General features: G+C 36.7%; 1 protein-coding gene across 1 annotated transcript in view; it reads left to right on the top strand.

The window, feature by feature from the left end:
- Nucleotides 1-16907, top strand: part of MIB1 (mindbomb E3 ubiquitin protein ligase 1) — a 77994-nt gene that overhangs the window by 11290 nt on the left and 49797 nt on the right. Inside the window, exons 3-10 of the mRNA XM_008636853.2 lie at nt 549-678; nt 2474-2578; nt 10014-10080; nt 11331-11535; nt 12994-13177; nt 13485-13629; nt 14744-14877; nt 15893-16000. Coding sequence (XP_008635075.2) covers nt 549-678; nt 2474-2578; nt 10014-10080; nt 11331-11535; nt 12994-13177; nt 13485-13629; nt 14744-14877; nt 15893-16000 — 1078 coding nt within the window. The remainder of the gene's footprint in view (nt 1-548; nt 679-2473; nt 2579-10013; nt 10081-11330; nt 11536-12993; nt 13178-13484; nt 13630-14743; nt 14878-15892; nt 16001-16907) is intronic.

Raw genomic sequence — 16907 nt, 5'->3', positions numbered from 1 at the left:
AAGGAAAAGAAGAGGTTTGCTTTAAAAAAACCCCGATATGACTGAAAAAATGGATGTTAACATATTGACTTAAATTTGCCAAGAGATGCTGTAAAAAGCATGTAGAATATAAACTGAGGGAGGAGGGAAAAGAGATGCTCTTAATAGCATAATTCTGAATAAAAGTGACAGGGCAGTTGTGGGACAGAAGTATTAGCTTAGGGTACATCTAAGAGAAACAGAAATGTGTTTATATGACTGCATGTACTTTAATGAATTCAATAATATAAGTACAGATCTATATGCAAGCATTTACAAGATGAATGCTGGTAGTAGAAAGTTCGGAGAAAAATTGTTATAATTAAAAAACTAATTGTAAATATACAATAAATCAGATTTTGGAAGCTCGTGGTTTTTTGTCTTGTGTACTGCTTGTGTGATTCATGCACTGAAATCTGCAGTTGTGGGTTATTTTTGTTTTAAGATGCTCTCCTTCCCATCCCCAAAGATTTGTTTTGGACTTCCTTTATTATCTTGACATTTGTGGGTTCTTCTTTTAATAACTTCAGGGTATTGTTGGAGTCTCGACGTAAATCAAAGAAAATTACAGCAAGAGGAATCTTTGCAGGTGCCAGGGTGGTGCGAGGAGTTGACTGGCAATGGGAAGATCAAGATGGTGGCAATGGGCGTAGAGGAAAGGTAAAAATAAAACTGGTTTAAATAAAAAGATGCACCTGTTTGTGCTTGTGTTAATAGCCTCAGAGGCCTTTATAATTGTAGAGTAAAAATACAATCAGAAAAGTTACTATTTTAATTGGCTGGACATTTTTTAATCTTATCGTGTAATACTTAATCATTTAGAAAGAGGAGGACGTGTATACTATAGCCAGTTCTTTTACATTTCCATTTTTTACAATACCAACACAGAATTTTTTAAATTATTATATTTTTGTCATGGTTGTCTGTTGAAGACTGACTTGTAACAACATTAAGATCTTGAGCATATTTCAGCATTACTAGAGAGGTGGTATACAGAGCTATCAAGAGTAACTCTTTCTAGTCATCACTGCATTCTGTAGTCTTTCTGCTTGTGGGGCAGCACATTTGTGTATCTCTTGCTCTTGGTTTTCAGTGCTGGCACCCTAGGGTTTTGTTTTTCACCTAATGATTATAAGGACTTCTCCAGTTTAAAATTAAAAGCTTTGTAAGTTCTGGGTGTGGATATTACGTTACTGGCTTAGGACAATATATTGAGTGCTTTTGATGCAGTGCTATAGTAAAAATATTTGAATTTATTGAAAATTGTATGGAATGATAAGTTACTAATCATAACCCTTGCATATTTTCCTTTTACAACTTCCATTTACCTTGAGAACTAATGAAGGTTTGTTGTAAGTATGAACATACAACAGGCAGTGTAAAATACACTATGACTTTTTTCACCAAGTTTGAGAATTGGATGCACTTATATCTTGATAACCTGGTGTTTTCTGTTGAATTTATTTTTAGTACACTTAAACAGCATTTAAAGGAGAGTGAAAAGTTCCTGAATATGATATTTAGCCTATTTTATATTCTTGTTTAGCTGATTTTATATCCTAGACATTTATGGAAGCCTTAGGACTTCTGGGGATTTAATTTTGAATTTTACTGAAAGGAAATAGTAAGTTTAAATCTCTTAAAGCAAGGGATATTTAAATGCAGCTTTTTTCATCTTGAGTATTTACCGCTTCCCCGTCAAGGTACGTCAAAATCTCTGAAACTTTGCAAAATAGGAGTCTTATCCTGCACAGTCTGCTTTGTGTACTAAATTTGTGTTAGAGGAGTTGTTTGCCTGTGCATCTGAAAACATATATAAATGCATATAAATGTTTTTAAATGAGGAAAGGTGTGTTGTAGATAGAAGAAACACTGTTTAAATAAATATAAATGAGTGAAAGCAAATTCTGGAAACGGATTTTTTTTTTTTTTTAAATAATGGAACTGTTTTCAGAATTTGGTGCGTGGCCTCCTGATTTCAGAAATGTCCGGGAAAGACATTTCCACTCTCCTTTTGTACTGGTGTTAAACATATTGGCTTTGGAAATAAAGCTTTGTCTCTTAACACAGTGTATAACCACCAGGCTAATGCAGGTTAAACCAGACATACTGAAGCAATTAGAATAGTTTTCATCCTGTTTTTCTTAGTTAAATGCTGCTTCTGGTAAAAGAAAACATATCAAAGCAGTTCAGATTTTGTTCTCTGCTTGTGTAGTTAGATAACCTACCAAATACACAAAAGAAAAATAGGCCTACAAAGCATTCAGGCTGCTGTCTTAACACACCTAGGGAACACTTGTATCAAGCAGAAAACAGCTTCACAACGAATTTTATCAGGTTTAGTAGAACTGCGATATCATTAATTAGTTTGAAGAGATGAGTAAATTTTTAAGTTCAGATTGTGCTTTTGAGTCTTTGCTCTAGAAACCATTTTTGTATTCTTACAACTGAATAGGTGACTGAAATCCAAGATTGGAGTGCGTCGAGTCCACATAGTGCAGCATATGTTCTTTGGGACAATGGTGCTAAAAACCTTTACAGAGTTGGCTTTGAGGGCATGGTAAGTATAAAAGAATACAAAGGGTAAAATGCATGGTGGGAGAAGGGCAGTAAGAATAACTTGTGCTTTATGGTCCTGCTTTATAATATGCTTTGTCAGTTTGCATGCTGGTAGTCAGGTCATTGTGAATCCAGCTGTGAGGGTCATGCATATGTATTAGTAAGAAAGTCTGATCTGGGAATTTATTAAATATGAATAACTACAAGTTAAGAGCTGCTTTCTGCCATAGTAAATATTTGTATCACACACGTTTATCTTTCTGTGCTACTGTTGTGTTTAAATTAAAATTCAGAAAAGAAGGGCAAGCGTAGTTACAAACTTTTAAAAAACCCCTGTTTCTTCATCTCCTGAACTCTTCAGTTGACTTCAAATTTTGGTGTGATTACTGCAAGATTTGCAGTTTTTAAATTACCGTCAACACTTGGAATCCTATTGAGAGCAATTTTCTTTTTGCAAATGGAAAGGTGTTGAATTAAATTACGACCTTAATTTGCTTTAGCACTAAATTTTTCTGTTTCCTTTTGAAGCTTCTCCAGCAACTTTTCCAGCTTTAGAGAGAAAATGGGTCAGACTCTAGCCTAAGTGCCTTCTGTTGCTGGGTTTTCTTATCCTAATGTGGGTCAAGGAAAGGTTACTTTGATTATCAGCTGCTTAAAACATCTTAATTAGCATTTTCTCTGCATGATTTTTGTTTGATTGTGCAGAGGAAAACCATGTTAACTTAACATTGAAGTGTCATCTTGTCAGATGTGTAACAACAGTAATAAGATGTTAAACAATGGCTAGTTACTTTTTTGAATGTAAACTATTTGGCCTTATAGCCTCACTTAAAGTTTATTTTTAAGAAATGAAAATAAATACCACTTTTGCGGTAAATACATATTTTAGTGTTACTTTTAAAAAGAGTAAACATGTTTAGTGCAGGTGAGCTTTTCTGATGCATGAAGATGCTAGGGGTAAAATATGAGTCAGTATTAAATTATGTGCTTCATGGTGTCCCCCAGTTCTAAAGAAAATTCCTTATATACTGAGCAAAATGAATGTACGTTGTGTTTTGTAGTATAACATTAAATTAATGTTTGGTATCTTTCCTCTTGTGGTACATGGAACAGTAACCCAGTTACAAAATCCAGATAGAATGAGATACAGATCAGCTGATTTTTTTGTTGTTGTGGTTGTTAGGATTTCAGTTGCTATGTTAAAATTTTTGGACTACATAGTAAAAGGCTGTGGAATCATTGAAGATTCCTTCTGGCCTCAGGAAAAAAATATATTTGAGATAAGTAATATTCTGTTTTGATATAGTTATTCCCTTAATAAGAAATAAAATATTTTAAAATCAGCTATATTCTGTTTCCAAACTTTTACCACCTCTGAAAGTGTTAAATATATCTAGAAAACTTCATTAAGTACTGCAACTGTAAATTTGAAGGGGTGAGGGTGACCTTTCACACAAGTTTGATAGAAATAGAAGTATTTGGTCAGTCAAGTAAAAAAAAAGCCTGTTAAACTGTGTGAGACTACATATATAGATGTTATATTTAGGATAATAGAGAAAACAATATGTACATGTGGATGTACGGAAAGGATAATTTGAGGCTGTGTAAGTAGTGCTACCTGATAATGTAATTATAATCCATTCCTACACTAATTTTATCTTTGATATTTTCATCAAATGCAATTTTCACTTCAGACAGAATGGATTCTTGGATATCTATGAGAGTCATTTGAATGTAATGCTTAATTTTATAACTGATTAATAACTTGCTAAGTGTACAATTCATGATCATTATGTACTACTATTTATGTGCTGTTTTGTAAAGCTGAGACTGTCAGAAAGTTCACATAAAGTTGGGACAAACTTGTTTTGGTGCTTGGAAATTGGTTTAAAAGGTCCAGAGAATGTGGAATCAACAATACTTAAGAGTGTGTGCCCATGTAAATACAGCTGGGAAGAGACCCTGACTTGCAAATGGATGACACTTGACTCATGCTAATGGAGCTGATTAAAGAAACACAGCTCATTATTGTAAGTCAGTGTTTTTGTTTGATAGCTGATAGGCTGCATCTGGTCCTCAAAATTAATCTATCTGGCCTGCCAGCTTTGGAGAGATGAGACTTGGCTTGTGGGGCAGCAAGTGCTGGCTGAAAACTTGCATTTATTTCTGGTCATGTACTTGGAGGTTTTATTTGTGTTTGCTGTGTTTACATATGAAGTGGCTGGGGGCATCTTGTCTTTTTTTTTTTTTTTTTTTTTTTTTTTTTTTTTTTTCCGTGAAGTCTGACATTTAAATCTGGGAGTTTCTGTTGCCGTAGGCCACAAATTCCTGAATTGAAATCTGTGTTTATGATGCTGTTAGGTCAGGTAAAATGCTTGCTACATACATCCTTAGTAAGAACAAACTACTGTTGGCTAGTATAGTTCGTTACACTACTCACATTTCTTACCTATATGTGTTCAGAGTCCTGAGCCAAACTGAGCTGTTAACCACATAACCTGCTTTAGAAATGTGTGGATATATCCTTTTGCAGTAAAGAGAGGTCATATGGAATTAAAAAGTTAATGGAAAGACTGTGATTTTGCTTTTGGGGCTTGTGTCTAGGTTTTATTTCTTCATATCATGTGAGCTGAGGATGTAAAGTTGGTAATGTCCATTGGTTTTCAGTGGAAAATAGTTCCATTGTCAGGAGTGTCCTAAATCAATTTTATTATTTAGGAATCAGTTTCCTTCAGTATTTCCTTGCTCTGTACCACTTGCCTTTTTTTGCTGCGATTAGCCTCTCTTTGTTTCTGGTTATGGAGGATTGTGCTTTCATCTGCGTAGCCTCTGAAAAGTATCTGTAGTTATTATCCATCATTGTCAGAGTAATCTGTAAGCCATCTGTGTTGGTGTACTTTTTTCCATAAATTCCAAATAGTGAGTGCATAGGGGAAATTGAGATTGCCTGCCTCTGGGTGATTGATAACTAATGTCTGTTCATCAACTTTTATTTTAATTACCCATGAAGTTATTATTTGAAATTGCTTGAGAGGATTTTAAGAATTACTTGTTACCACTTCCTTTTTTTAAATAAAATCGAGGTAAATGTCTTGGTATGCTGGGCATTTTATGTGAGTGTTACAAAATATACAGAAATATGCCTTCCACTGCAGTTAAAATTTTCAGATCTGTAACGTCAGTCAAATCTTCAGTTCTCTGGTCATTTGTCTTGTCACCACAACAATGAAAGTAAGGTATTTAGGAAGGAAACACAAGAATTTTCATTATTTTTTTAGTTTAGTGTCCTTGTACTTCTTCCAGGTGCTGACCATAATTGTTTTAAAAAACAAAATCAAGAATTTTTGGCCACCTTTACGCAAGCAGCAGATGTTTTTTAATACGTTACCTGTGGTGTAAGTTAGATGTCAGTAAGAAAATTAAGTGATCAGTTGTTTTGGAATCCAGAGAAGAAGGAGATACTTGTGTTAACTTCGTGCATTTATTTGCATTGTCAGTAGACTTTGTTTTGCTTCTTGGTGTACTCACATTTCTCCTGTAGACTCAACGAAATCAAGTTTTTCATCTTTCTGAGTTGTGAAGAAAAATATTTCCATTTAGCAGAAATGTATCTATTGATCGTTTTCCAATTTTATTTATAGTATTAACTGACAAGGAAGACTGCATCTTCCTTTAAAAAAAAAAGTAACACATGCAAAACTTTTGTAAGTGCCTATAATAAACAGGTTATAAACCATTCACTTGGGATTTGCCTGAAGTCTGGTTTCCTCTGTAGGAAACTGTTGTTATTGTTTCTGTACCTCATACCTCTTTGTCATTTCAGTCACTTTCTCTACCATCTTCTACTTTCTCCTTTTATTGCTTCACTTCTCAGTTTCAAGAAGCTGGGAAAAGGATTTGAGTTCCTGAAGTTTGAAATATGGCATTTCTTAGAAACCTTTAGCTAAAACGTACGGATTTATTCAGTCTCTTGTTGCCTTCATCTGGTGACAAAGCAGCATGCACTGAACGTTTTCCATGTGCCTCCTAAGGGCTGATTTCCTTGCCTAAAGCTGTTGTGAGTTTAAAGACTTAAAGTGACCTTTACTGTGTGTAGTCACCTTGAACAACTGCAGCTGTGGCACTATTTGTGCAGGTGTATCTGTAAGATCAGTGTTAATTTCTCCCCTGATATTTGCTGCTGGTGTTAGATGCTGTATTAGTGCATCTGGATCAAACATTCCTTTTTTTCTTAGCAGCCTTGGTTTTCTTATCAAGTCTGTAGACCCTCCCTCTCTGGTTTGATGGATGGCATTCCATATTGATTGGAATAACTTAATAGTTATTCCTGTAGTTGACTGCTCCTTCAGCTTTGTTTTCCTCCTCGAGGTTGGGGATAATGGTGCTTTTACACCATCTGCCAGCACTGCCAACCTTGCTCTACATTTTTTCATTCTCTAAAGTTTTATGAAGATGAAATTACTGTTGTTTATTTTCATTGGTGTAATTGGATGGTATGTCAAAGTAAAGTGTTACATTTACTGTATTTCCCATTTGACTGAGGAAGTCGTGATCTCTATGTGATACAGTCACATACTGCTGGAATGCAGATTTTTAGGAAGTTAAAATGTGGATGCTAGAAGACCAAAGTTCTCCATTGTAGGCAAGAACCATTACTACCCATTCTTCATGTGCATCTGCTGTTACTACTGACCTGTGGGCTGTGCTGTCCAATGTCTGGTTCCCATGCAGTTCCTTGAGTTCTCATTCATTGCCTGCTTAACTGGGCTTTCCATCTCTAATTGTACACAAATTCTACAAAATCTATAGTTTGCTTTTCTGTTTCCCGAAAGAATCCTACTTGGGATTTATCAAATGATTTCTCTTATCAAGTCATTGTAGAAAAGCTGATTTGTTCATCTCCACCATGTATTTACGTTACACTCAGCTTCAGTTGTTCTTTTTCTGGTGGTATCACTGTGAGCCTAAAGCTTGTATTCTAACATCCTGTGTTTTGGTACTTCCCCTTTTGCACTTGCACGTCTCCAGACAATCTGCTATTTTGATTAATTCAGAAGTCTCAGGGTGACTCATAACTTGTAGAAACCCAGTGGTGTTTTCTGAAGTGCAAAGCCTGGTGCATCCAGGCTCCGTCCGTGTATGGTTTTGCTCCATGTGCACTAGGGGGGCCTCTTGCCGTGAGTTCTCAGAGTAGGGTGACCAGGAGCTTACCGACATCCCTGATTTTTTGCTTAAACTACTTGAGCAGGAGAGAGCTTATTTTCCTTTTCTGATTAGTGTAACAGCTGCATGCTAGAAGGAAAACTGTAGTTGCTTACCCAGCTTTTGTGGTACTGAAATACAGCTAAATACAGGTTTTTTTTCTTAAAACTCCAGAATCTTGTTTGGGTTTGGTTATATTTTAAGGCATTTGCAAGCCTTTATCATGTTGATAATACTTTTCTTAGTAGTGCTGTTTGCCAAGTTGCCAAAGGAACTCATATGCTATGTATGTTTGTTTTGTACTGCCTTAATAGCTGTCAGTGTCTTATCTTTCTGTGTGGTTTGGGTCCTCCATTTTTCTGTTTAAGGCTTCTGGGAAAAGAGAAATAAAAAGAATGTTCCCTTGCTTTTCTGCAATAGTTAGATCAGACTCTTGTTTTATTCTTTAGCAATATAACATTGACTACATCATGTAAGTGAAAGGAAGACAGTTGTGAAGCTGAGGTTGGACACCAAACTACCACTTAGTTTTTCAACCAAGCATATCATTATACTCCAGAAATAAACTGTGTGCAGGGCATAGTACAGGCAGGGTAAAATACAAGTGCAGGTTTCTGGGTTTGGTTTTGTTTCTATAAAGTTTAAGAGACTGTAATGGGCTTCCTAGTAATGTCAGCTGCAAAATAGTAATTAGCCTTTTAATGAACATTTTGTTTGTTCTGCTAGGTTTTAGCCATCAGTCTGCTCAGTGCATTAACACTTACTGTAACACAAGTGATCTTTCACCCTGATTTTGCCTGGCAGGGAGGAGAAATTTTTGGACCCTCCTGCACTCTATTCTTAGTGTTCTGAAGAATGTGACAGCAGCTCTTGCATGTGCGCCCCTCCTTGTCTCCTTCACAGACAGCTGGTTGTTGCCTGACACAGAGGGCTTGTATTCAGTGGGTGAGACGCAGTGCTCCCGGGCACATTCAGTCTCCCTCGTTCCCGGGGAATGAATGAGTTTGCCATCTGGGGTGGTCCTCGCAGCCCCTTTGTCTGCAGCCGAGCTAAATCCAGCACCTGCCCACCGGGTGGCAGCATCCTGTCACAAGCCTGCTGCTGCTGCGCTGCGCAAGCTCTTTCTCTGGTTTCTCAGGGGATTTGAAGGGCGGCTAAATCTCATTATTTTCCTCTGGCTGTCTTCATCATTTTTCTAAAGTGGCATTACATTCTTTGTAGATCAGGACATACACTGAATTTTGTATTGTTTCTGGCTGCTTAACAGCTGCCAAGGGTGGTATTGTGCTCATCAGAGCCTTGATGATTTGGAAGACTTCAGAGTTTTAATTTTAATCTTTTTGCAGGAGAACAGTCTGTCAGTAAATCTTAGGCATGGGTAAAAGAATTGTCAAGTATTTGTTTAGTTATGGTTAATTATATCATTACCACCACCTGTCCCCTACTTCCTCCCCCATGCCATAGAATATTCTGACACATTTTGCAGTTTCCAATCTCCTTCCCAACTTACTGTGCACACAAAAATGCCCTTTGTTTAGTGAGAATTGTTTCATAAGGAACAATGGCAGATGGTAGCTATTTGGAGTTAAGCATTACACAGGGCAAAAACGTAAAGGAAAGGAGACTTACAGAAAATCCTCTGGCTTTGTGAATAGGAGTTGGTTATCACACTTGAAATTTCTCTTTCTCATAATATGAAACAATTTTATGGAGGATGAGCTTTAGAACTTCTCTCTTTAAAAAGACCATATTTACCTTAGTGTAGTGTTTTGTTGGTTTTTTTGAAGTAAGAGCCTTCTAGTTGAAAAGTTTTATTTTATAGAATTTGAGTGACAGGTTTTCTCCAAGTTAAACACTGATCTGTCAAAAAGTGTTGGGAAGAGTGGGCAGCACTGGCATGCATTAAATGATGTTTCCTTGCTTGTGTTCACGGAATTCTTTTTTAAAAGGAAAAATAACTTCGTAGAACAATGCAAAGATGCTTTGTGTTATTTTAATTCCCGTCTTTGAACTAAAACTGTCACATCCTTTATAGCCTCCTATATTAGTAAAGGTTATTAAAGTCTTGAGAATGTCAAGGCTGATTGGAAAGTATTTGAGATTGTGTGCATCATGGGACATGTTCTTTGTACACATAATTTGCAGCCTTTCTTAATTGAATATTTCAGTTCTAGTTTCACTGACCTGGAGACTTGGTCACTGAGGACTAAAGTTGTCTCAATCTCTCTCTGTAGTCTGACCTGAAATGTGTTCAAGATGCAAAAGGAGGCTCTTTCTACAGAGACCATTGTCCTGTGCTAGGTAAGTTGAAGGTGAAGTAAATTAATGTTGATTTGTATTAATTATACTCACTCTGGATTTCTCTTTTCTTTTTAAATGTCTTCTAAAAGGACTGTCCTTACTAGTGAAATGTAGATAGTAACATTTCTATGCACTAATGATAAATCGTCATACTTTTCTAAATTGTATTTGGTATTAGTGTGCTGAGGGGATGGCAAGAGAGCTTTTAAGTGTTCATTAAGTTATAAATTGTGTTGCTTGTCCTGTGCACTGTATTTCTAAAAAGCCAAACATAGCTGTGCATTCTTAAAAAAGGGGCTTGAATAGTCAGAGATGTTCAGTGAAGCAGCATGTGTACATGGCCATAAACAAGAGTCACTTGAACATATGCTGTAACCTGTTATTTTGTAGTAATACTCTGGTGTATGTTGTGGCATCCTGGTTCAGATTTTCTGTATCAGCTGTTGCACTGACTCATTCTTCTTAGTGTCTTAGTTGTGCTGTAGACATCTACAGAGTATAAAAAGGCTTGACAGGTGTTTTGGTTTTTTGAAATATGGGCAAGTTGGGATAAAGGTTGTAGATCATTGGGCACAAATGTACTAATTATTAATGTGCATTTCCTTGGCAAAACACTTGGTCATATAACTGTATACTACAGTAAGTTTTGCTTTTCTTCTTGAATTTCCTACTCTACTTATATGCCTAAAAATCGTTAGCAGATAATGCTGGTTTTTCTAAAGTGATGATAATTTTCTGTTTACAAGTCTTAATCTAACTCCTTGCGCAAATGCTTGAGGTATGACCAGCAAGCACTTTTGTTTCATTGACACCAGAGCTTTTGTGTTTATTGATGTCTAACACCATATGATACCTTTTAAGATCCCAGTTAGAGCCCATAGTGGAGCTTGTCACAAATATTTAGCATTTGCCAGCATCATTGCTATTTGCCTTGAAAACTCAACAAGAAACACGCAATTCCATTGGCAGAGTTTCAGAAGCTTTTTTACCTGTTGGCTGTTACAGTTACGGAGACTGGTGTGGAGTCACCATCTCTGGAAGTGTTGAAAAAGATGTGGATAGGGTACTTGGAACATGGTTCAGTGGTGAGTGTGGTGGTGGTGGTGCTGGGTTGGTGGTTGGATTTGAAAATCTCAAAGGTCTTTTGCAGCCTTAACAGTTCTATGAGACTTAGAAATTAACATCTGTTCTTTAAATTGCCTGGAAAGTTAGTATGGTGATGTAAACTTTTTTTCTTTACTCCCTTTCAGGTGAGCAAAATGGTAACAGAAACCCTGGTGGACTGCAAATAGGTGACCTTGTAAACATTGACCTCGACTTGGAAATTGTGCAATCTTTGCAGCATGGCCATGGAGGATGGACTGATGGCATGTTTGAAACTTTAACAACAACCGGAACAGTTTGTGGCATCGATGAGGACCATGACATTGTAGTACAATATCCAAGTGGCAACAGGTTTGTTAGATAGCCTTCATTGTTGCTTCTAACAAACTTCCCTTGCCTTCAGTGCTTGTGATTACCTGGTGCCAGAAGCTTTCTCTTCTCCTTTTGTGTCTGTTAAGATTTCCTTCTAGATGTGTAATGAGGGCTTGTCTTTGGGGATGCTTTAGTGGGAAAAGAAAGTTTGCTGCCCCTCTGACTTGGTGAAAATTTGAGTCCAAAATAAGAAATTATGTTCTGGACTATCTTACTTGCAAAATGTAGTGTTTTAAGCAGTAACTTCTTTTTTAATTACAAATTATCTATCCCATGGTTTCAAGAGGAAAGGTAGTAGCAATTCATTGTGGGTTTTCAGGAGAATAGGTTAAGAAGACAGGTGACAAACTTTGGGGAGATCTTGTCTAAACTGGAGTCACCTTGGCGTGATCCATATCTAACCTTTTATTATTCAAAGGAATGTTAGTTTATGTAAATACAGACCAAGAATAGGTGGCATTAGGGAAGCCAAAACCACTCCTTGCAAGAAGTTCAGGTTTGAATTTTGCTTAGCTGCATCCATGTTAACAAGATTCAAACCCAGCTGTGCAGCTGGGTTTGAATCTGATATGGCCATGTGGTTTTCTGTTCTCTTGCTCTCAAGTATTTGGCTTACCTTTAAAAAGTAGCAGTGAACGGACTATCATTTCAGTTGTATATGGAGCTTGACCTGTTCAGTTTGTCCAGAAAGAATTAACAGTACATTATTCATTCAGGATTTCCCTCAAGATATTGTTTGTTAATATTGCAAAGTAATGAACAGCAAAGCTGTTTTCCCAGCTAAAGAGATGCAAGTCGCTTTTCTTCTCGTAGTCATGTCAGCAGTCAGTGACAGGAGCTGCTGTGTCTTGTGGTTTCCTCCCTGATTAAATAGCTAAATGCCTCTAAATCAGTAAAATTTATAGTACCAATAGGATAGTTTTATTGAAATTTGAGGTGTATCTGGGACATCCATTTAGTTGAAGAGTACTTTTATAACTTAATGTTGCATCTTTTGACCTTGGGGGAGGGGCCAAAATTCTGTGTTCTTCCCATGTTGTTTCCTGACAGTTCAGTCCTTTGTGAGACAGCTTGGATCTCCTGCTTTTCAACCAGTTATTTCCTATTCTCAGAAAAATAAATCAACTGTATAGCAACTTTCAGGAGTTTTACATTGGTGTCAGCTTGCTTCCCCTTAGGCAGGATATTTCTTAATTTCTTACAAATGTGTATCTCTGAAGATTATCCTTGAAGTTAATTAATGAGCCACAATTAATGAATTAATGAGCCACAGGCAAGTTTATGGACAAAAAATGTGTAACAACAAATATAGTATCCGTAGTAGCTAATCACAGAAAGTTTGTAGGCATACAAGCAGAAACTTGTCCAACAGATAGTTTTTAAACATATATTTCACTTTGTATGTTTAAAATCTACTTGAAATGATTCATTGTTTAGGTGGACATTTAATCCAGCTGTTCTCACCAAGGCCAACGTTGTCCGAAGTGGAGATGCTGCTCAAGGTGCAGAAGGAGGTACCTCTCAATTCCAAGTGGGTGACCTTGTTCAAGTATGTTACGACCTGGAGCGAATCAAGCTTCTCCAGAGAGGCCATGGAGAGTGGGCTGAGGCAATGCTTCCAGTGAGTAGCTGTGTGTTTGCATTCATAGAATGGTAAAGCTTGTACAGTATTTCTGGTTATGGTTGGTAATATGCCTGGAGGCTGTGGGAGTCTAAAAGGGATTTTCTTCCAAGTTAAAGTGTATTTCATGAAACACAGTGTAATATTTGCTCAGGTGTAGCAGTCTGCTTAGCCTAATGAAACCTATCTAAAGGTAGCAGTGACTGTACTGCTAAACAATGGACTTCATAAAATTTATATAAAACAATCCGATTTCTAAATATTTTATTTTTAATATTATTTGCATTTGATATTTTTTTTAATTCAGACTTTAGGTAAAGTTGGTCGAGTTCAGCAGATCTATTCAGACAGTGACTTAAAGGTAGAGGTTTGTGGGACATCTTGGACCTATAATCCAGCAGCTGTCTCAAAGGTGGCATCAGCAGGATCTGCTATAAGTAATGCATCTGGTGGTAAGTTTGAAGAATAACCAGTAATATATGTATGACAAGTAATTGTATTAATTAAAAAGTTGTTATTAAGTACTAATACATTGTTTGTATGCAAGGTTAGTGATAGACTTGGAGTTTAGGTAATTGAAGTTGTACTTGAGAAAGATAGGAAAAAAAGCTTGCAGTCAATATGGAGATGTTGTTATACTGGTCAGGTGCTTCTGTTTGGTCACAGTGCAGGTGTGTCTTTGGAGGTCCAGTCTAAGGACTTCAAAATGATTGGAAGGGACCTTAAATTGAAATGGGGACTAAGGCATGAAGACAATGTTACTGGCAGTAACAAGCAGCCTCCTTCTTTAATAAGTGGTTTAAGATAGCAAGCATAAGCAAGGGATCTGTTGCAGGTTGTTACTCAGGATATTTATTTCTTCAAAATTTCTGTCTTAAAATTTAGTCAGACATCCTCTGACTAATTACAGTGGGATTTTTTGGTGTCTATGTAATCACGCTTCAGTTTTGTTGAACATGCTGTCATTCATATAATAACAAGGCAGAAAGACTGTCCAATGTGTTTTATGTTCTGTTGGCAGTTTCACAGATCAATTGAAACTAGAGTTTTTCCTTTTTTAAGTCATAGCTAGTTGTTTTTTCCTCTTCAAATATTTGCTTTAATGCCAATAAACCTTCCTACATAGTTCTTTAGTTCTTTATTGAGAAAACTCACTGCATCGATGACTCCTTAGGAAAAAAATCCAGAAAACTAAGTCACAGTGGCCATAAAACTATCTAGAAGAGTAATACAACTCAGTGTTTCGAATCGCAGAAGACAGGCTATACCTGATGTTTTAGGAAGTCTGTTATAGCAAGCTGTCCCCGCACTTTTGTGGGAGAAAAGCTATTCGTGGTTCAGTCGTCTTTGTTCTGAAGTGTCTGATGTGGCAGTCTGCACTGTCTAAAGGGTACTGGGGTGCAGCTCTTACTTTGAACTCAGTAATATTTTACAGCTGCCATTTTATGGTGGTTTGTGTATTACTATGTACATGGCCTTAGAAACACCACAAATGTAGCCAGGTTTTTTTCTGTTCTTGTGTAATTAGAGTTGTAATCTTAGTTATCGTTTGTTTAATAATTACAGAGAGATTGTCCCAGCTATTGAAAAAATTATTTGAAACCCAAGAATCTGGAGATCTCAATGAAGAGTTGGTTAAAGCTGCTGCCAATGGAGACGTTGCTAAAGTGGAAGACCTGCTAAAGAGGCCAGATGTAGATGTGAGTGTTTTGTTTTGGGAGTACGTCTTTTGGGGACCTGTAGTGCTAAAGGAAGTGCAGCTGTCCTGAATACTCCTTGCCAGTAGTGTGCCTTCTTAGAAGTAGTACAGTTAGTTCCAGTGTCTTTTCTCCCATTTGTTGTCCTATGAAATGTGTGTGGGCTGTGTGAACATAGAGCTGTACATACTTTTGTGCTGGATAGATTTTGTATTCTTTTGTCTGCCATGAATTAAAATACTTTTCAACCTCTGGCTGCCAGAGTCGGTGCAGAGACCCAAATGTTCAGAATTACTGAAAGGTCTTCAAATTCTTGTGTTTCAAGGGGGATAGAAGGAAGGAGGGTAGATTTTTCAGGATGATTGTTGTTGTTGTGAGTTTTTGTTTAGTTTTATTAACTCATGAGGTAAATCATCTAATCTGTTCTCGTTCAGATTCCTTTTACCAACTTGTCTAATCACCTAATACTGAAAAGTCTGAAAGAAAATGCTTAATAATCACAGAACTTCATTTCAGGAACATGTTTTAAAGTCACAGTTTTTCTCACTACAGCAGTAGTAATGCTCACAGTTAAGAGTCTGAACTTCAGTTTTGAGCACTGATTTGGAGTTTACAAAATGTGGGGTTTTGTTCAGACTCTCTCCTGTTGTTGCCATAAATTAGGCAAGGAAGTTACATGTACTGTAGAGCAGAGGACAGGTATAAATCTGAGACTTGTCAAAAATCTTGCCTTTACGGGAGTCACCCAAAGATGGACACTTTTAATCCAAGTATCGTTAATGTCTTAATGTTTGTTATAAATCCATTTCTTCTTCTCTCCTTCAATCTAGCTAATACTATAGAAATGAAATAAGTGATCTCCTAAATCTTCTCTATCTGTGCCAGGAAGGCAGCTAAGAATTGTTAATTTGATTCTGTGATATGTGTGCTGTTGCTTTAAGTTTTCTCCTGCTAAACAGCCTCACAGGTACATCCGTGTGTGTGTCTTGCAACTCACCTCCACGTGTTGGTGTTCCAGGTGAATGGGCAATGTGCTGGACACACAGCTATGCAAGCTGCAAGCCAGAATGGCCATGTCGACATTTTGAAGTTGCTTCTGAAACAGAACGTGGATGTAGAAGCAGAGGTAACCTAAAAATTTCAAGATATGCTTCATGTGTCCTTAAACTTGGTTACATGCATGACAATTCTACTCGACTTGCCTTCTTTTTAAATGTCAGAGAATTAAAAACTGCTTTTATTATTGTGATTGTGTGCCCAAATTAGACTCCTACTAACAGTATTATAAAGGGTCAATATCTAATTCTTTAACACTTCTTATTAAATGAAATACAATACTAACATAATAGAGCTATGTAAACCAGTATGTGTTGAAGGCCCTTCTTTCTTTCCTTTGTTTCATTTCAACAATAGAACGCAATAGGACCTCTGCCTGTGGCATTGAGGGAAAAAGATGTTGTCAGATGCTGCATCTCTGACTCCACATGCTTGCCATGCTTCTTATACAGTGTTCAGTTAGGAGAAATCTTTCAATTCTTAACTAAAGCAGATTTAAGCAGAAAGTAATAGCAGTATCTTTGGGTAGGAACTTCCAGCTCTGCTTCCAGATTTTCAGTGCATTTTTTCTTAACCTCACTGAAAATGGAAGGGTTTCTCTTGTTTAGGCTTTTTAGAATAATTGTTTGTGAGAATTCTCTATCAGCATACTGTGATGCTTGCATTTTGAGTTGATCTTTACTCAGTTATTTACACAGAATGCACTGATATTGCAACCATTTCTCATTTTGTGATTCACAAAAAGAATCTATCAAATTTGATTCATTAAGAATAAAAATTGAAGCCTTGTGGAATGCTGAGAAACTAATTGTGCACCCAGTTGTTGGCATAACAGAAAAATGACTTCACATGCTTGGGCATCTAGCATTATATTGTATTTGATATACAGAAGTTATAGAATATTAAAACGTTAATGAAGCAATGTAATTCTTGGAACCAACATTATTTTTATATTTACAGATACACCATTAATTTAT

The sequence above is a fragment of the Corvus brachyrhynchos genome, unplaced genomic scaffold (genome assembly GCF_000691975.1).
Source record: "Corvus brachyrhynchos isolate BGI_N302 unplaced genomic scaffold, ASM69197v1 scaffold106, whole genome shotgun sequence".
NCBI lineage: Eukaryota > Metazoa > Chordata > Aves > Passeriformes > Corvidae > Corvus > Corvus brachyrhynchos.
This window is presented reverse-complemented; position numbering and strand designations above follow the sequence as displayed.